The sequence below is a fragment of the Symsagittifera roscoffensis genome, chromosome 3, assembly GCF_963678635.1.
Source record: "Symsagittifera roscoffensis chromosome 3, txSymRosc1.1, whole genome shotgun sequence".
NCBI lineage: Eukaryota > Metazoa > Xenacoelomorpha > Acoela > Convolutidae > Symsagittifera > Symsagittifera roscoffensis.
Genome location: NC_087064.1, coordinates 74,304,326 through 74,324,726, shown reverse-complemented (window position 1 = coordinate 74,324,726; position 20,401 = coordinate 74,304,326). Strand labels below are relative to the sequence as shown.

At 42.7% G+C, this 20,401-nt stretch overlaps 2 protein-coding genes across 3 annotated transcripts in view; one reads left to right on the top strand and one right to left on the bottom strand.

The window, feature by feature from the left end:
- Nucleotides 1–974, bottom strand: part of LOC134842512 (uncharacterized) — a 32,843-nt gene extending 31,869 nt beyond the window's left edge. Inside the window, exon 1 of the mRNA XM_063858892.1 lies at nt 401–974. Within this exon, the coding sequence (XP_063714962.1) occupies nt 401–575 (175 nt within the window). The 5' untranslated portion in view covers nt 576–974. The remainder of the gene's footprint in view (nt 1–400) is intronic.
- Nucleotides 975–2,033: 1,059 nt separating this feature from the next.
- The window catches only part of LOC134842269 (UDP-glycosyltransferase UGT4-like), a 29,472-nt gene continuing 11,104 nt past the window's right edge, over nt 2,034–20,401 (top strand). The window contains exon 1 of one of the 2 annotated variants that reach the window (XM_063858536.1): nt 2,034–2,461. In XM_063858536.1, the coding sequence (XP_063714606.1) occupies nt 2,263–2,461 (199 nt within the window). In that variant the 5' untranslated portion in view covers nt 2,034–2,262. The remainder of the gene's footprint in view (nt 2,462–20,401) is intronic. The other variant, XM_063858535.1, reaches the window with a different exon arrangement.

Genomic DNA, 20,401 nt, shown 5'->3' with positions numbered 1-20,401 from the left:
TTTTTAGGAAAAGATGAATCTTTTGTTTAGTTAGCACTTCTTATTGTCGCAAAACTCCTAGTTCGTTTTCTTCATTTTTTTGAGAAATTTTAAGATCAAATACGTTCAAATATGTAACGAAATTTTTGGCAACCGCATCAAATTAGACTGTTAGTTCACTTTTTTAGACGTTTTTCAGGTCAATGTTGTGGTATAACTGCAACAGCAGCGGCAGCAAAAAAACACTCCTGATAACGAAGTGGTTGGATGTTATCAGTTTGATTTTAAAAAAGAACCAATAATAAATAACCCAACCCCCTACTACCTCCCTCCTCAATCCCACTTTCCCGTAACCAAACCCCCCCCCCCCCCCCCTAACTAGCCTCGTCTTTTTCAACTGAACTAAACTAAACTAACTAACCCATGTTGTTGATGTAGAGTTCGAGAGATGGCAAGTTGATCTCTCCCTGAAGAAGTAATGACTTCACAATGGGTTCACTGCCCACAAAAGCAGTCAGCAGAAAACTGCGCAATTTGTCCTCATCAAAGCCCTCTGGCGGGTGATTGTACACAAAATAGTCGGCGTGCTTCTTCATTGTAATTAATAATTTAAATTATAATTAAATGATAATTAAAATTATAAATAACTGGACAACTAATTCGCCTCAAGTTTTATGAGATTTTTTTTGGTATAGACACCATTCGATATTAGGATATCTGGGTTTTTTTTGTTTTGTCTAAGATGATTTTTTGAGTGTTTTTTTTTAAATTTATAAACTAACTTCTATCATTATTCAGATTGGGAGTCAGAAGCTTCGAACTCTCCAAGTATTTGCCCATAAAAAGGAAAATTGGTATAAAGCCCTTGAGTAAAAAACTATCGGCGTTTGCGCATCGCCGGTGAATAAAACATTTAACAAAATATCAAATTAAGTTTGTTAAATTTTTTCTAGTAATGATTAGAGCTCTAAGTTTGCGTTTTATTTAAACTGTGTGCAACGTTGAAAAATTTGGTATGCATAAACTAAACATTTAGATGAAAACGAAGCAGAGCTCAAATATAAAGTAAGAAAAAACAGCTGCAAAAGATGACAAAACGTTTTGTTTTGCTTTTTTTCGAAATAATAAACCAAAAAAAATGGGGCAAATGATGCAACATTTTCTAACATTTTTTGGTCTTTCCCAGAGTTTCGAGGTGCTGTCTGGTATTTTTTTTCGGTATGATATTATCGGTTTCTATTAAGATAGATTACCGATGAATATTTGTTTGTAGATTTTGAAGATACAAATGCAGAATTTGGTCAATTTTTTGTAGGTTGATGAAACTGATCTCTTGGCTCTCCAAAACACTATGCAGACCTTTTTGGAAATAATTTTAGCCTCGTTCTCAATGTTTCAAATTTACTAAAAGGTTTGTCTCATTCGCCTCTTTTACCAAAAGTTGAGCTCCTTCAACAATTATCTTTCAAAAACTGGACTGATTCAACAGGCTTCACGGAAAAAATATCCGGCGAATGAGCCCAACTTTTAATAATTTGGCCTTCATTGTTGAACCTCTTTTTCACAGAAATTGGGCTCACTTTTTTCATGAAAGAAGATGAGTGGACCCAGTATCTCAAAAATTAGGCTCATTTGTCTTGATTTAGAAGGCATCGGGAGTTTGTCTTGACTTTGGGAATGGGTGAAGTAAAGGCAATACAGATGACTTAGACACGCCGAGAGTGGGTTCGAATCCCGCCAGGCTTTTGTGTTTTGCAAAAGAGGGAACGATAGTGAACCAAAATTTTGATTCGTTTTTACCCAACAGTCTGGATCATGTTATTGCAAGAACGAACTGTCTAAAAATTCTGCTCAAAATTAGACCTCTTGCGTCCACAATTTAGGTGATAATTTTGTAACCAATATAGTACTGAAGAGAGGGGCCATTAAGCTCCCTTACATGAAGATTGTAGGCAAAAGTTTTGATCCGAATAGATCATCAGATATTCTAGGCTTCAAAGTTCAAACGAGTTGATTTAGACTGAATAAACAAAAATAAACTGTGCCAATGAGTTTCTTTTTCTTGATTGAGAAGCGGTGTTTGCTAACTAGTACTTTGATCGTTGTTTTACCGATGAGCTTAAACACTGAACAAAATTGGGCGTATTGATGTACTTTTGCCCGTCAAATTCAACCATTTTGAATCTAGGCAACTAATAATTCGAAAATTTACGATTTAGAAAATAACGTAAAAGGGTTTTAAAAGCAAAGTCCAATCCTTTTTGGTGCCATTTCTCGAGAAAAATGTTTTACTTTTGTTTCTCGCAATTGATTTATTTTCTCGTTTTTTTATTCGCCGTCCGAGCTAGCTTTGGAGCCGAAACTGACATCCTTTCGTCGAGTGACCCACCCAAAGATGATGAAGTCAATTCAGCACCCAAAGATAAATACAACATTTTGGCAGTTATGTTGTGCTACAGGGGTCACTTCAATCCGGGCTCAGGTCAGTCTTCTAGAAATCCCACGTCAAGGTCTGCTACATATATTTAGACATACCCACCCAAAACTCAAAATGTTTCGATTAGCCCCGACAAAATATTTTTTTTCTCACTATGCTCATCTGAGAAAAACCAATTCAAAATAACTACTAGAAGTTTTATATCGGTGTAGTAAAGACACCGTTTTTTGAACATAAAAACCCTATTTGTAAAAACTACTACTTTTGAGAAGCAAATAAAAACTTGGCTGTTTTCTCCTGTGATTTGTATTCTGTTGAATTGGTAAAGATTATAATAAGAACAACATTATAATGAAGACATTTACGGTGATTATATTATTATAATCACCTATATAACAACTATGCAAAAATAGGAGGCCAAAAGATGTATTTTGCGAATTTTAGGTGGGTTCCGCAACAAAGACGCTTACTTTGTTCTTCTTTTGTCATTTTATTTTTTTATCAACCAGACAAAAACTGACATGTTTAAGTGCTTGTCTTTGGAGCCCAGAAACATAGAAACACAAAATTATCCAGTGCACCGCTTAGCTTCGTAATGAATCAAAATAATCATAAGATTTATGATAATAAAGAAAAAAAGATCAAAAAATAAATTTGATAACAACCACTTTAACATCAACAATCCTGATAGCAGTAACAAAACCAAAAACTATAAACGATAACAATAAAAATAGCAATAACAATAACAATAACTATAACAAAAAAAAACGAAGAATAATAAAAACAATTTAAAAAAATTATAAGTAAAAAAACAAAAAGAATTTTGAAAAGATAATGAGAATCAACTGTTAATAGTTGTCGGACAATCAGTATCCAGATAACTGGTCGCCTGGCCTTTCGTCTCAAATTTTTATAGTTTTCTGAAATTGGGAAAATTCTATGATTCAAGCCTAAAAGTTAAAAGCTTTTTTTTTTCTGGGACGCTTTACAATACAATCAACTGTCAGTTTCAAAAAGTAGTTTCAAAAAAGTCAAAGCCAATGTTGATTTTGTGATTTTACGCTCCCCTATAGGAGAATTAAGTCGCAAAGTGTTGCTAAATCAAAGGATATGGTTGCTAAATTTGGCTCTGTATATTTTGTCAAAATTCTTTTAATTTTTTAGCGTACAAGCCTTTGTTGTTTGCGAAATGTTTTTTGGATTGTTACATTTTAAAGGCAACAAATGTAAAATTGATTGATAAACAACAAAAGCAACTTCTCCCGGAAGCCTAAGTGGCTTGGGTGTTTTGTTTCCGATTGCCTACTAGCTTCACCCGGCTTTCCAATCTCAGCAGTCAGACCGAAAACTACCTTAAGCAAAGTTTTTAGTTTGGAGCACTTTGATTATTAGTAATGAATGTTGTGAAAGGCGTAGGTCTCGGTGATTTTATTTTTATGGCTTTCAGGAAAAAGTCATCAAATGTTCCAAAAACTGCAGTTGTTCATTTAGTCAAAAAAAATTATTTTTGAATTTACTTAGCTTTATTTGCACTTTGTGAAATCAATTGAAATTCATCTGCTGAAAGTTACTTAAATAGCATTCTCCAAATACGAATGTGCAAATGGCGCAAAAAACAAGAATAATTTTTAGTTTTTAAAGTGGAATTTGAATTTAGATTTCCAGCGGCTTAAAAAATTAACTTCCTCATTCAATTTTTTTAGGTTCGGTCATTGTTATCAAAAGAGCTCAAATTGTTCTAGAAACTCAAAAAACTTAAATGGCATCTTTTTTTCTCTTCAAGTTCGAACGTCGCGATTTTTTTCAACGGAGTTAGTAATATTTTTCTGTTTACTCTCGTTCATTACTCTTTCCAACTGTCAACAGTTGGCTATGAGAGAACATATCTTGACGCTTTAAAATTTTGGTTTGATTCATGAAGAAGATCCGGAAAACGAATTTTCAGAAATAAAATAAGCTCTGTCTGTCACTACGTGTACCGAGGAATCCGGGGCAGGTATTTTTCTTAGGCAGAGAACCTCCCTCGCAATAAAGCTTGCAAACGCTGCCTGTGTACGCGGCGCGTATAATGATAAAAGTAGGGAGCGGTCAGCAAAGTATATTTCAATTGTGATGATTTCAAAAGTATATTACAATTGTGATTGTATGTGCAAGTTGAGGGTCTAGCAATGGGCCCTTCCCTCGCCGTAATTCTTGCAAAACCAATGGCTGAAAGAGTACGAGTTTTTCCTGAGACATGAAAAACCGATGGGAACGGAGATACAGCCAATGAATGACGAAAACGGTCTGTGCCCAAGTTGCAGCAGGAAAGTAACATATAGATCATGGGGGTTGATTTTGAGAGTTGCCGAAACAGGTGTTATTTAAAATGCGGAAAAATATCCGATGATGTATGCGGATGAAAATCAGAGATAGTATGGTATTGTGAAAACTGCTGTCGAGCTATAAACAAGGAGAAGGATAATCCACATGTAAAACTGTTCCTCAAGTATGTGGATGACATTGTTAGAACAGTTAAAAGTGAGCCGAGTTGTATTCTCAATGCCGCCAGTTCTCTTCGGCCAAATCTGCAGTTCACTCTAGAGGAAACTAATTCAGAGGGCAATTTGCCAACCTGGATTTGAACATAATTGTATCGTAGGATTGGTTTGTAACCTGCAATTGGTATCAAAAGTCAACAGATACTGGGACTATACTGAACTATAAAAACTGCGCCCCAACTCAGTATAAGCGTAGTGTTATCCAAGGCACTGTACATAGAGTGTTCAGGGGTACATCTCATTGGGAGCTATTTGATACGGCTATCAAAACTAATGGCGGACAAATCAGTACCCTGAAAATTGGTCCGCAAAGGTAGCAGCAGACGCCCTGGGCAAAATCATCGAGGGTAAAGGCAAGCTCCTGGATAAGGAGAAGAGTTCTTCAACTCAATCACCAAAAGATGTCAAGCCTCCAATGCTGATGGTGGAATATAGAGATAACCAAAACCAATATTTTGCAAGCAGTTTACGAAATTCAACCAAAATTCAACTGGTTTTCAGCACAAGAAAGCTAGAATCTTGTTTACCATCGCTGAAGTCAGCTTTTTTAATTGACCTCACGTCAGGAGTGGTTAATAAACTATCATGTAGTGGATGAACTTCCACCTATGTTGGACAAACTGTTCGACCTTTGACCACTAGAATTGAGGAACATAACAAAGCAGACTCACCAGTAGGCCTCCACCTTTAGCAATGCAGTCTTCAGGGAAATAGCGCAGATAATAGTTGGGAAACTATAGATAGGTCGAACAACCAAACAAAACTGTTAACACTAGAGGCAATAAATTTCAGGAAAGCAACCGGGCTTGAACACGCGCGTTGAGTGTAGGAGCAGGGAATTAACACTGAAATTTTAGTACCAAATATTTTTTATTGTTTATTTAAAACGTACATGTCTAAATCGAAATTATGACTCAGAAACTTCCAGACAAATTAATTAAAATTATTTTTCTGCCAGTCGGTCATATTTGGAAGTTTGACCTTGAGCAATGCTCAGTCTTGATTTTGGGGTGAAACGCAATTTTTCAAAAATTCGAATTGAGCATGTCATGCTCGAGTTTCTCGCGACAACTGAAAGCACAAGAAAATAACATCAGAAGAATCGAACTACAATCGCGGGAAAGTACTTCAAAATCTAGGAGTGTGAAATTGCTATTCGCAATTTCGCCGTATAAATCGAACCAGAGTAGAGCTGTCTCATCCTTAGAAAAAGAACAAGTCGTGACCAGGGAGCACGATACTATATCAATAGTATCGTTCGATACATCGATATATCGATACTCGATACCGATACTTTTTTGTCTCCGATACTTCGATACCGATACTCGATCTGGATTTATCGCAATTTTTGTTAGAAACGATACTTGAAATTTTAAATTCTAATATCTTGTCAGCTTTCGCTCGGTCGGTCATTATAATTTTCACCTTAAGTTCCTTAATTACACCTTTTCAGTTTTCACCTTAATTTCGGTCACCTTAATTTTTCGCGTTCACGGAGCGCTCTATCTTCTTTTGATTTCTTTGCTTGATTTTTTAGAAGGCAGTTTTAAACTAGCTTTTTTTGTTTTGGTGATAACTGTGTGGTAAATGACCGGCACAGCTGTTAGTATTCTTAAGTTTCTGATACACAGATCAGCTTCAGCTCCAAGAAACCCACTTGGAAAAGCGATAAAAAGCGTATGGGACATGGATTTCACCTAATATGATTGCAAAAGCACTGCTTTACGCAGACGGAGAATTTCATGATTACATCCGACACAAGATGGTGCCTAATATTGACGGCGCTGAGCATGGATATACCAACCCGGAATCCAGTTACAAGAGTTTCAAGGATCGCGAGCAGCAATCAACAGGATTTGATATTTTGAATGTCCTGGACGGCTGTCTCATCTAACGTAGACGCCGAGCGCCTGTTTTCTTGGGGTCGGCTATCAAAAAATTACCTTCAAAATCAGATGAGCCCGGCTACCCACTCGCGCAACGTATTTCTAAATAAATGTCAGCATTTGCTTTGAATTTATTGTGTTATAAATAAAAATTGTAACATTCGCCCGGAAGATACATATCGACGGATAAAAAAACTAAGTCTTAAGACGACTGGCTAACGTCTAAACAGAGCTTTGCATGCTTTTCACCGTCTCTACCAAGCCAGTACTTTTCGGTGGTCTTTCTAACATCGGGTCGACAAAAACGTTACTGTTCTCCGGCTTCGACCACAACGCTCAAATTAACTTAATTACATGCAAATAGTGAGCTCATGGCTGGGTCTCAGTATCCCCAGACCACGAGGTCACTCCTAAAAACAGGGTTACTACTTATTATATTACTATTGTTTTTGTTCAGTAGATAAAAATCATCATCTCCATCGAAGATGGATCAACCCTTTCCCCCAACTCCTAGCTTCTCATCCTTATCAAAATGAATCTAGATATTAATTAAATTCAAGTCAGGACATGACAGGAAGCTAAAAGTTTATGCAACAGGATAAAAGTTCTAGTTCCTTTACCCTTCCGGATTGACGAATCCGCTGAATCAAGCTCGTTAATCTTGATTTCCTCCTAATCCGGAAGGCTGTCTCTTACCCTTCACCGTTGTTCGCAACGGCCTTGCAACTATTGTAGCAGCACAATAGTTGCAACTCGGAACGTTCTCTGCAATCTGCTGCTGTTTTTCAATCACGATTGTCGTTGCTATCGTCAGCGCAACTAATGTTGTTGTTGTGTTTTCTCTCTCGTTTTTTGTTAAAATGGCCGTTTCAGCATTTCTCAGAAATGTGACGTCATCATTCGAATTTTTGAAATTTTAAAATACTAGAATATTCCAGCCCTCACCGTCTGGCCAAACGTTCCAATAACGCTCTTAGTTCTTAAAAACCACCAATCCGGAAGGCTTACTGCTAAAATTCCGAATTCTGCACAAATTGCATTTTGGCCATTCTGGTCGAATGTCACATACTCCCCGGACAGTCCGGTCAATGTCCTCATTGAATCGCGCAATGTTCATAAAATCGGCAGTGTCATCGAACAGAATTTACAAAATGCACGAAATTACTTTTATCCACGTCACATCGACTCACTGCAGAATATAAATGGCATCATACTACATCATTATAGCCTTCAAATTCTCTCATTAATCTGCACATTGAGGATACAACCTAAGATAAAACATATTTTCTGACTCCCAGTGTCAATGTCCCGATTAAAACTTTTTCTCTTAGATTTAAAAGGTGTTGGCTTGCAGGACAGTCCTGCCAACCAACAAGCTAAAATTATCCTACTATGCTTCTTCCCTTCGGAAATCTTGCTTGTTATTGTCCTGAATATTAAAACTAAGAAATTCTGTGGTTAGAAAGAACAATGAAACAATCTCCCTCTTCGAGAGATTACTCAAGCCTTCCACGTCACCACAAAATGATCAGTCTTCCTAAGTGATTAAAAACAATCATGCAGGCTGGAATATTTAAATATACTCTTCCCTCAAGCCTTTCTAAATATATAATAAGTGAGTGTCTCTAAAGCCACTTCTGCTAAAATCAAAATGCAAATTTACAAATGCAACAATTTCAAAACTCAACTAAATGTTTCAGTTTTCAATTACAACTTGGTTGCTTGGTTTCTCACTTGAGTTTTTCACACACATAAAACAATACTGAGTTTTAACTTTTCTTCATCACTCCTTTGTTCTCTTCTTTTTTCGTCGTTTAGAAGTTCTAAGACTTCTAAATTCTTCTAATTTTCTTTCTTGTTGCCTCTTGTTTTCTCGACCATTCATCAATGTTCCATTTCTTCCTCCTGTGATACTGACTCCGCACTTTCGGTTTCCGTGTCTTGTAGCACATCGTTGGCTATCCTGACGCTGTTGGAAGCCGTCCTCCAACACTTCTGCTCTTCTACCCTCTGTTTACAGCAAGGTAGGGGATCCACGTTGGATTCTCTGTTTCTGCAGAAACTGTTGTGGAGACACAACGTCACGTTTCTCTCCAAATCTTCTTTCAGCATCTCTGCCTTCTCATTTCCACCACGCTCACTCGTCCTGGAAATTCTTTTCACGGCGGTGGTCACTGCATTCCGATGAGTCACGAGAGCTCGCTTGAAAGCTCCTGCCCCAATGTCCAGCTGATATTCACTGTACACCCTGCCGTGCTTCGACATATGCTTTTTCGCATACTCGTACAACCATGCAGTCATGTTGGCTCTGAACCATGGCATCAATCGTTTTCTCGCCCATATCTTCTTCACTTCCATCGGAATGTTTAGAACTTTGCACATTGTCTCAAAAAGATCTAAATCTTTTAGACAATCTAATTTCCGCAATTGTTCTCTCGTCGGCGTCTCCTTCCTGATGCTGTCAGGCTTCTCGTATTCATTGGCACAGTGCAAACGGTCAGTACCGCGCAACTGAACTTCTGCCAGAGGGTAGTGAACAAACACACCATCATTGACTCCCACAGTGCTTCCTGCTCGTCTGATCCTCTGGAGATATCATTCGTCCCAACTAAGATCATCACATTGGGAATCTTCCCTGGATTCATCAGTTCCACCATCCGATATAATTGGGCTATTGTCTCGCCTCCAAAGGCCGTCACCGTGGTGACCCACGAGGTCCTCAAATTCGACAGCACTCTGACTAAACTGTCTCCCAATATCAGGTGAGATGTCCCGAGTGGTGGTTGCTGCAGGTTCACAGCCGGGCTCCAGGTAGCTCGATTGAAGCAGGCCCTCGGATCTGTCTCCGGAACTCCCGTGAAATTATACTTCAATTGATTATTCTTCTGCACGTCTATTATACGAGACACTTTCTTCGCTGGCATCTTTCGTACTTTCCTCTCTGGGATTCTCGAGCTCCCCATGAGTGGTGTCACATTACTTATCCCTTGTCTGATCACGGTCTGGGAGAGTTGTACTCTGCCCATATCGTCAATCGTTCCATAGGGTGCAGTCACCCCGGAACCTGGCGCATTCTTGTTAGCGACCAGTCGTCCAGCTGTCTCTATCAGCTTCCTCACTGTCTGCTCTACGACGGGATCACCCAAGGTGTCACTAGGATCCGGGATTGTTACTCGATTCGTCTCTGCCTCTGCTGGAAGCCGTGTCTCCGTTGTTTGACTCATTTCTCGAGGTGTCAAGAGCTCCATCGGGGCTGCCCACGAGGAATATCCCTTGCAGGTATCACTTTCTCCACGGCCGTTGTCAACGCCACCTGCTCCGTTCGCTCTTTGTATTCCTGCCTTAAGCGTTCGATCTCTTGACCCTGCTTTTGTTGCAGTCTTCAAACAACTTTCTCCACATGTCCCGATCTTCCTCCATCTGGAGCATGCTTCTGGTCATCTCGTCCAGCTCCTTCTTCGTACTTCTCAGCTGATCGTTCATCTCGTCCAGATCTTGTATGGTTTGGTTCGTCTGAACCTTCTGTGTTACTTTCGCCCTTTTTGGTGGCACAGCTCCTCTCAGTGGTGAACCAGACGAGGTCGCCTCGCTGTTCATCTCCTGATGCATTCTCGTCAACCCAGGTTTAGGCTTAGAGGGCATTGGCATCTCACCTGGTTGGTAAGTCCTAGAACTTCCCAACCCAGGCTCATTCGCCAAGTCACTCCCTGAGAGAGCCCCGTTTCTCCAACTCATCACTCTCATGTTTGGGCGGTCTAGTACTCCTCTTTCTCCATATGCTGCCATCAACAGGACTTCCGTGGGGCGGTCCCCACGGTTGTCGTGCCCCAAGATGTTGATCAGGGCGGTCAGCAACATGACCACCTCTGGGTCCTCCAGAGCGAAGTCTCGTTCGATCAGCCGACGATAGATCGCATCTACCATCGGTCCTACATATGCCTCTGCCAGGTCCATCAATTCATCCAGGTTGAAATTGTCCATACTGTTCTTTCCAAGTTTGATTTGATTCAATTTGATAATTTGACTCAAGTGAGTAATTTAAACGATCAATCAGGATCTAGAAAAGAAATCACGAATGTCACACTTGTCAGTTTTCTTAACATATATCGTTAAAATTTGCTTAAAGACAGTTCAGATAAAAAGATATTTATCCTAAAATTTATTAAAATCAATTGGTTTCTAAAATTTTGGAATTCGACCTAAAATTGGACAGTCCAAACTTTGGATCGATTCCCAAGATCGTCATTTAGTTGTTCATGGTCACTAACCCCTACTTACCCATGATCTTAATAACCTAACACATAACATAACATAACATAACATACATATCACACATTACATACAACTTAGTCTTTGGCCTAACACTCTCTCGCACATCACTCAGCCTATACTTAAGTAATATTTCTTGTGTAGATATACTTGTATGTTCGTATCAGAGAATATTACGTGTACAAGCGCGTACAATTCCCGAGGATGCAGTCTTCCTCTGTTTGGATCATACACTGGAAGCGAGAGCTCCTTCACGTCCATTTCTACCAGGAAGTCCCTCAGCTTCGTCAAAGACAAGACTAGGTTTTCTGGGTCCACGTGCTGCTTCTCCGTCGCCCTCGTTACCAAGAAGCATAAGTACTTTCCCGGTATCTGCGACACCGCCGGAGGTAAGGCTGCTACGCCCCCTATCCCTGGTCTTTGCTTCCAAAGGAATTCCACGTTTTTGTATTCTCTCTTAAAGTCTGCCGCTAACGCTGTCCTAAAACTCATGTCTGCGGTGATTGTTATCGCACATGTTCTGTTTGTGAGTATGAAATCACTGTCTGTTAGTATTATGTTACTTGAATATTCATTTGGTAAGTTAAAATATGACTCAACCACCCTGCCTATGTCAGGTTTCTTAGGTTCTTCGCCTGTTTCTGCTTCTAACTCTCCTGTTTCTCTTGCTATTCTCAATTTTTTTATTATCAGGTTTTCAGTGTGGGTAAGTCCTACCCCCACTCCCCGGACAAAAATATCCATCGGCGTCCCCGTCGATCGCATACCGGATATCAAGTCAAGGTTAGAAGCTGGAATGAGAAGTTGTCCTTCCTGGGCAGCCCAGGAAGGATCATCTCGTTCGGTCTTAATGTATTTCGCGCTTTCACGATCTACGTCTTGAATCGTAACGCTGGTCTTTTTAGGGTCTGATGTCATTTCGTTCAGCCACTCTAAGACACGCAGGTTCGTCAGGTCTTGTTCATTTGACTGCTGTTGCTCATCGTCGAATTCTACCTCGGGTTTCGACCAGTCGTCAACCCACTCATCGTTGTGATCATCGACTATGTCAATGTCTTGTGACACGGTTATTTCCTCTAAACCCACTACTTCCTCCACTATTTTCTTTAGATCTATCCTATCCACTACAAAGTCGTCACCGTAAGGATTGTATTTCTTTCTTGGTCTCGTCCCGTCCTTCTGACGAGTCCGCATCGTGAACGGAAGATCTGGTTCCAAGTTCTTGGGAACCTCTGTCTGTTCGGGATCCTGCCAATCCTCTTCTGCGTAGGGTAAGGTTTCATCGTCCGCTTCGATCTTTTCGTTTGGATCCAGGTCCAGCGGTGTATCCGTACCTTCCTCTACGATTTCGTTTCCATCGTTCTTCTCCCTGGTGCCTTTTTCATTGACCTCACAAGCAGGATCCATCATTAGATAATCCCCTTCTTCCATGTCTGCAGGTATACACCAGTCTTCTGTCGATGGATTGTGTGGCTTGATGTTTTCGTAGTGGGCGGCTCGGCCAGTACTCAGTCTATAAAAGTGTCCCTCTTGGTGCACCTCTGTAATCATGAAGGGTCCCCTCCATTTCTTTAGAAGCTTCTTTGTCCCTTTCGGTGGTATAACGTTCTGAAATACCCATACGTAGTCTCCCACCGAGTAAGCCTTTGCACCAGCTGCTTTCTTGTCGAATCTTTTCCTCTGCCTCGCCTGTGCCTGCTGAGTGTTTCGTCTACACAAATCGTTCAACTCCTGTTGGCGTTTGATCACATCCCTCACGTAGACCTGTGGGGACGTTTTCTTTCCCTCATATTCTGGGTAGAAGAATGTCAAGGGTAAAGACTTCTCGTGTCCCGTCAGCATCATGTGTGGACTAACTCCAGTGGTGGAGTGTTGCGTGCTATTATAAGCTCCCATCACCTGTGGAAGGTATCTGTCCCAATCGGTCATGTACCTGGAACAATATACCCTCAGCATCGACACTAACGTCCTATTCTGTCTTTCCACTAAGCCATTCGTCTGAGGGTGGTATGTCGTGGAGTGAGCCTGAGCGACTTGTGACCGTCTCATAAGCTCTTTCGTAAGCTCGCCTACGAAAGCCGTTCCATTGTCCGATTGAAACGTCATTGGACAACCATGTCTTGCTATCCACGTATTGATCAGGTGGTCGCATGTCTCTTCCGCCGAGGCAGTTATGCAGGGCACGGCCTCTGCATACTTCGTGAAGTGATCTATCATGACCAAGACTTGGTTATAACCGCTGTTTGTCATGCATATCTTCTGGTGATCTATCTGCACCACCTCGTGGAATTCAGACGACTCAATCGATTGTAAAGGAAATCGTAATTTCCTTGGATCCTTGACTTGTTGGCATGACAGGCACGCTGTTACCCATTTCTCACATGCCTTTTTCATTCCAGGCCACTCAAAGCGCTTCAGGATCCTCTGATACACTTTGTCGATCCCTTGATGGCCCATCTGATCATGCGACCTGAATAATAGTTCTGTCTGATAGAGTTGCGGCAACACTATCGCGTTATATTTGTATAAGACCTTGTCTTCTTCTCTTCTCTTGCAAGCCACGATCCCGTCCTTGTTCAGATATAATCTCCCCTCCTTCTGCATGAAGTATTGTCTCAGGATCCTATAGCTGTCTTCTTCTAGGTCACCTTTGTCAGGTGCACCGATTTCTATCCACCTTTTTAGGTTGCTTGTCATGCGATCATTTCTCTGCGCCCTTAGAAGGTCCGAGAGTCTGTATCTCGCCTTCAAGTACGTCTTCATGACCCTCATCTGACTATTCAGCTCGTTGGGCTGATGTGTGTCTTCTTCCATCTTAACGCACCAAATCTTCGCCAACGGTTGTGTTTCTTGCTGAAACGGTTGAAGATCAGTCCTGACTGCCTCTTTCTGCGGCAACAGGCTTATCGAGCGTTTCGATACCGCTATCGTTTCCAAGTCATCCGCTGCGTTGTCAAAGACTCTTTCGCTTGGTATTAGGTAGCGATCACTGTCAGGATCCTGGTACACCTCTCTGTCCAGGTCTCTCGCCCGAGTTTCCACTAGTAGCGTGTGTATCGCCAGTTCTGACAGTTCTGATCCCGAGGTCGAATTCCTGTCTGAATAGGTGTTTATTCCTGAGTTTCGGTAATCATCATTCGTCGAAGAGGTTGTGCTGGAGACTGCGCTCTCCTCCAGATCATGTCTGTGCTTTCTTCGCATCCATCTGAACTCCCCGGACAAAACCTTGTTCTCTAGGTCCTGTTTCTCATCAGGAATTTTCTCGTTTATCTCAGACTCCCCGGACAAATTTCCTGGTCCCGGGTGTTGATCTTGTGATCGCTGGTTCTTCTCATCATCCTTCTCCCCGGAAAATAGTCTTGCGGCAGATTTTGTTCTACAACTTCACCCTCTTTATCCCGGTCTACAAAGGTGACGGTTTTCTTTCGCTTGCTGCTCCCCTGTTCTTTCTGTCTGTAAGAAGTACTTGTTAAAATATCTTGGGGTATTGAGGATACTAGTTGCTGAACTATTGTCCTACAATCCCTTTCGTTCTCTTCTTGCTGTCGTCTGGACGGCATGATCTTCACCTCCTCACTGACTGTTAGCGATGCCACTGCTGCTGTCCACTCGGGGTTATCTCTGGTCACTTCTCTTTCTAACAATCCACCCAGCATCCGCATCACTTGGGGTGTGACTTGCACCGTTTTATCCAATAATGAGAGGCTGTTTATGTTCATGCGAGAGAGTTCTTGCTGGACCAGGTTCGAGCGCAGCAACAGATCCAAGGGGACCGGGTCCTCCTTTGACAGGATCTTTATCTCGGCTGCTCTCTCTACAGGTAACTCAGGGTGCCCTGGAATTGGATGTCCAGACTTATCCAACCATCTCGTTAAGGGAAGCGCTTCATAAGTTTCTTGGTCCAGAAACGAGAATCCCTCCTTTATTTCCGCCTGATTGGCCTGCTTCTGCTCCAATCTTTCATAGAACTCAGTTTTCTTACTGAGGCTGTCAGCATTCTGGTGTTTATCACGCATCCTATGTTCGATTATCATATGGTAGCCATCCAGTCTTACTATCCATCTACCAATATAACTCTGATCCATCGAGTAGGTCTTCAACCAGGATAACGCTCTGTTGTCCACGCGTAACTTGAAGGGAGCGCTCCCCAAGTATGCACGGTACTTCTCCACGAAGGTGACTACTGCAAACATTTCTGCTTTTGGTGCGCCATATTTCATCTCTGTGTCACTCAAGACTTTGCTGCCGTATGCAATGGGACGGACAACTGTTCTTCCGTTCCATTCTTGCTCTTGATGCAATATTCCTGAGATGGCCACCACCGATGCGTCTGTGTCAAGAACATACATGCCCTTTTCTGTAGGCATGCCCAGCACTGGCGCTTCGCACAGTTCCCGCTTTATGTTCTCGAAAGCAACTTGTGCCTCATCGTTCCATTCGAACTTCTTCCCTTTGTTGCGCATCAGCTTCTGCATCGGATACACCTTGTCCGCATATCCTTTAATGAATTCACGGTAGTAATTGGCAAACCCTAGGAAGCTCATGAGCTGTGTGTCCGTTCTTGGAGCTTTCCATGTCAACACTGCTTCTACTGCTTCCGGATCTGGCCTCACGCCATGCCTGTCCACCATTCTTCCCAGGTACTTGATCGAATCCCTAAGGATTTCACATTTCGATGGTTTGCATTTCAAGCCTGCTCTTTTCATACATCCGAAGACCTCATCGAGTCGATCAATGTGATCCTCCAGGGTTGGTGTCGCTATGACTACGTCATCCACGTAGCACATTAAGAGATTCCCGTACTTTTTGGTCACTCCTGTCAAAGCCTGAGCCATCAGCCTTTGAAAAACTGCTGTTGCATTGCACAAGCCGAAAGGCATCCTCTTCCACTGGTACAACCCCAATTCGCACGCGAATCCGGTTTTCTCTCTGTCCTTCTTTCGCAGAGGGACCTGCCAGAAGGCAGAACCTAAGTCCAATGTGGTGAAGAACTTGGCATCACCAAGTTTAGACAGGCTCTCATCTATTCGCGGTATCGGGTACGCATCTTTTATCGTTACCGCGTTCAAGTAACGAAAGTCGCAACAAAATCTAAGCTGCCCCCTTTCTTTTTCGCCATTACTACTCCGCAAGCCCATGGCGATTTCGAGGGTTCTATCATGTCGTATTCAAGCAACATTTCTATTTCCGCTCGGCACGCTTCCAATTTTTGTAGCGTCATTCGCCTTGCGCCTTCCCTATGGGGAACGGCGCCCTCTTCTAGTTCGATTTCGTGTTCGACGAAATTACAGCAACCGATGTCCGCCTTATGTTTTGAAAATACTTCGGCGTTCCGATTTAGGAGGTCCCGCAATTTTTCGAAATCTCCCTCACCTATTTTTCCTTTTAAATGTTCTATCTCTGGCAAAACCGGTTTGTCAGATTCTAGTTCGTATGGCGAGGGGCGTTCCGGAAAATTCGAGCAGCTTGATAAGCCGTCGTCCGTTTCGGATTTCATTGAAAACAATTTATGAATAGATTTTAATTCATTAATCCTCTTTAAAATTTTATCTTTATTGGCATGATAAGGACAATCTTTCACATTATGTTTCTTCAAGTTTTCTGTCTCCTCATAGTCGGTCCTCATCGGCAAAGCGTAGCCAAGCTTCTTTCCACGCTGGATTGAAACCGTGGTGTCCAGTGTGTTCAACAACACACTGACACACAGTCCGTTTCGCGTTACCGAGAAGCTCCGGCCTAAAATCACCGAACTCTGACTATTTGGATTCGGTACTAAGCAAACCTGTTTACTGTCACTTAACGAATTCAAATTTCTCATTCTAAAAATTGCTACCACAGCTTGTCCTGGTTGTAATTTTACTTTTCTATCCAAAAAAATTGGTACTTTGCTTTCGTCTGTTATTATCCTATTAATTGGTCTCTTAATTTACTTTCGGTCCGGGTTTCTAATCCGTATCAGACCGTTGTTCAAGTCAATCATCACGTCAAAATTCCTGACAAAGTCTCTGCCCAAGATGAATTGGTCGGCGTCGTCCAGATTCTCTACCACCAGGAAGCTCATCCAAAGATCTCGTCCTCCCATGTGAAGGACCGTTATTGGTGTTCTTCCGGCTACGTAGATAGCTCCTCGATTTGCGGCGGCCAGTCGGAGATTCGTAGGAATCAGATCTTCCCGCGTGAAGCCCATCTTTTCCCAGGTTTTTATCGGCATCACACTTACCACCGCTCCTGGTGAGTGTGATTGTACCAGTGTGATTTATCGGCATCACACTCACCACCGCTCCTGGTGAGTTTACCAGTCACAGTCCAGAAGCCCTGTGACTCCGATTTTTGTTCCGTTGGTGTCGAGCAGATGTGCTGTCACATCTTCTTCATATCCAATGTGTACTGCGTCTTGTTCCATCATGGCGTCATGGCCTATCCTACGGACCTTGAGTTCCTCTTCTCCCATATAGATCTGCCCTATTTGGTCATCATCTGTTATTACATAAGTCCTGGTGTAGATACTGATCCCATCCACGTTCAGCATCACTTGATACGGCCCATAGACTTCTAGGTAGTGTCCATGAAGTTTCTTCACGCGAGGGCCACCCGTCGTTAGTAGTGCTCGCACAGCTCTCGACTCAGTGCGTGGCTCCACCTGCCTCAGACAATCTGCATACGTGTCCAAATGCATTAAAGTGAACTCTGATGGTTCACTCAGATTTCTTATTACCTGGTGTCCAGCCACTGAGATTATCGACTGTATCTTCTTTCCTTGCGGCGCCATGCCGAACCTCTTACCGGAGATCACTTTAAGTTTCATATCTAAACTGCTTGGTGTTTTCGTCTCATCGACCTCCGTTGCTACGAAGGTATTCAATTGCTCCTGAAGCTTTTCATTTTCCAGTTCAAGTTTCACTTTTTGTTCGATCTCTTTCGTGACCAATTCCTGTTGTACTCTATTTAGCGCATCCCTTGCGGCTGCCTTATTATCGATCTTGAAGTCCTCAGCCGCAGTTGCTGGTTCCGGCTCATGTGTCTCCCCTGTTACCGCTTGCATTTTCTTTGCCGCCAGCTCTTGAGGTTTGTCCTTTCTGCGTGCCTCCGCTTCGCTCAAAAGTCGAGCCTTGCTGGCTTTCACTCCTGACAAAGCTTCTTCATGTCTTGGATGCTTGATGTCTGCCACTGCATCCCAGAATTGCGGACAATCTGATTTAAAATGACCTTCCAAGTTGCAAAAGAAACACCTCGGGCCGAATTTCGCAATTACTCCCCTCATGAAATCCTCATGGTCCAACTCTGACGCATCTTCGTCCTCGATGCTAAAGCCTATTGCTTTCATGCCTTGTTTGTAAGCTGGGCATGCTGACACATGATGGTCTGTCGAACTACAATTAGCACAAGAGCGTCTCTTGTCCATATCATCCCTCGGTTTGTACCAATTGTTCCCTTGGTTTGCTGGTCCGTTGTTAAAATTGCCATAATTGTTCTTGTAATATCCAGATCTCGAAGGAGGTTTCAACAATAGATACTCTTTTGATTTGAGCCTCAACTCCTCCGGTGTTGGCGCATTAGTTGATAGTGGTGTGTAATGCGTTGCTAGCATCGTACGAAGTTCATCATTTTTCACACCATCGACGAATTTTGAGGCTACGGCCAGGTTCATCCTTCGGTTTGACTCATCCGGTTGGCTGCGTCTTCTCAGCATTTCCAAATCATCGAGAAACTTGTCTATGGTTTCATCCTCCCGTTGCCTCCGTTTCTCGAAGCGCATCATCGCCTGGTGCCCCTGCACCCCTGATCCGAAACGGTTTAACAAGATTTCGAAGATTTTCTCTGCAGTGTCACGTTGATACTGTTTTTTGGCCATGACACAGTTCAGGGCTGTCCCTTCTAAGTTGCTGGTGAGCGCTCTGCATTCCTGTCTCTCAGACAAGTCCTCTTCCTCGAAATGCAGCTTCATTACCTCTATCCAGGTATCAATACAGCCATCAGATTCGTCTTTGTAGCATCTTGGCTTCTTAAAGACTCTTCTGGACTTCTCACTGCGTTCATTGGTTTTAGATAACCTCGTCAGGAATGTCTCCAGAGACCTGTTCAGGGGTTCAAATGCCGTGGCCATTGCAGTAGCATCCCTTGAGTGTCCCGTTTGAGTGTCCTCACACCTCGTCGAAGGCTCTGTGTGCGGTGCATCCCTGCAATCCGAATCACCGTGAGCACTTCCCGCTTGGCCCACATGACTCCTCCTCGGGCTTGCATGCCCCCTGTTGCCGGAATCACTTCTCCCAGTCGCATGTGTGCCTTGCGTTGGTCGTTCGTTAGAGGTTTGTTTGTTCCCCGTTGAACTTGCTCTATTGTTCGGGCCCCATGCTCCATTATCCCTTGTGGCATAGCCTGATGAACTGCCCCTGCCTCTAGTGGATCCATACGTCTTCCTCTTTTGATGTTCATTGAAGTTCACCTTCGGTTCCCTGCTGGGACCTCCCGAATTCGGTTCTCCTTCTTTTGGTCCACTCTTGCTGCTTAGTAGCCCGTCCAACCTATCCATGATAGCCTGAGTTCGCCTCTCCATCATCGCATCTATCTTTGTGTCAAGAGTCCCAAGAGATTGCTCTTGCTGAATTCTTAACTTCTCCATGTCGGCTCTTAAGCGTAACTCCCTCTGTTCCGCCTCTCTTGTCATTCGCGACAAGTTCCTCGTCATGTGTTCATCCGTTCTCTCTTTCAAGCGTTTTTCGCTCCTGTCAACTTCTTGTCTGTTGCGGTTTATTTATTCCCGCAGCCTTTCCCTCTCAATGTGAACTGCTCTTTCTAGTTCACTCATCCTTATTGACATTTGCTCGTTTTGTTCTCCTAAACTGTCCACTATGTTGTTTAAGGCTTCCTCTAGTGCTGCCCCGTTATCCACGAGTGGCGTTACTAGTGGTGGTGTAACCCTGTCGGTCCCAGGTAACTTCGTGCTTGTCGAGATCCGGGCCCTGACTCTCTGCTTCAACGTCTTTTCTTTATTTATTTCAGGATCAATTAACGCGTTGCCGAGCCCTCTGGTTTTATTCTCACCAGGTTGTGGCTCCGAACTTGCTCTAATCGCGAAGTCTTTTGACTGGCCTGGTGTGTTTGCCTCTTTGCTTATCGTTGTCACTACACCAAATTTGTCCATGGTTCCAGTCTCTCTTCCGACGTGTGTCTCAATCTCCTGGATCGAACTATTGAGGCTGACTTGAGATCCAAATTCCCCTTGCTCCTCTTCATCCTCTTCCTTCTGGGTTTCAACTTCGTTCACCGCACCTCCTCCCATGGTGAATGGA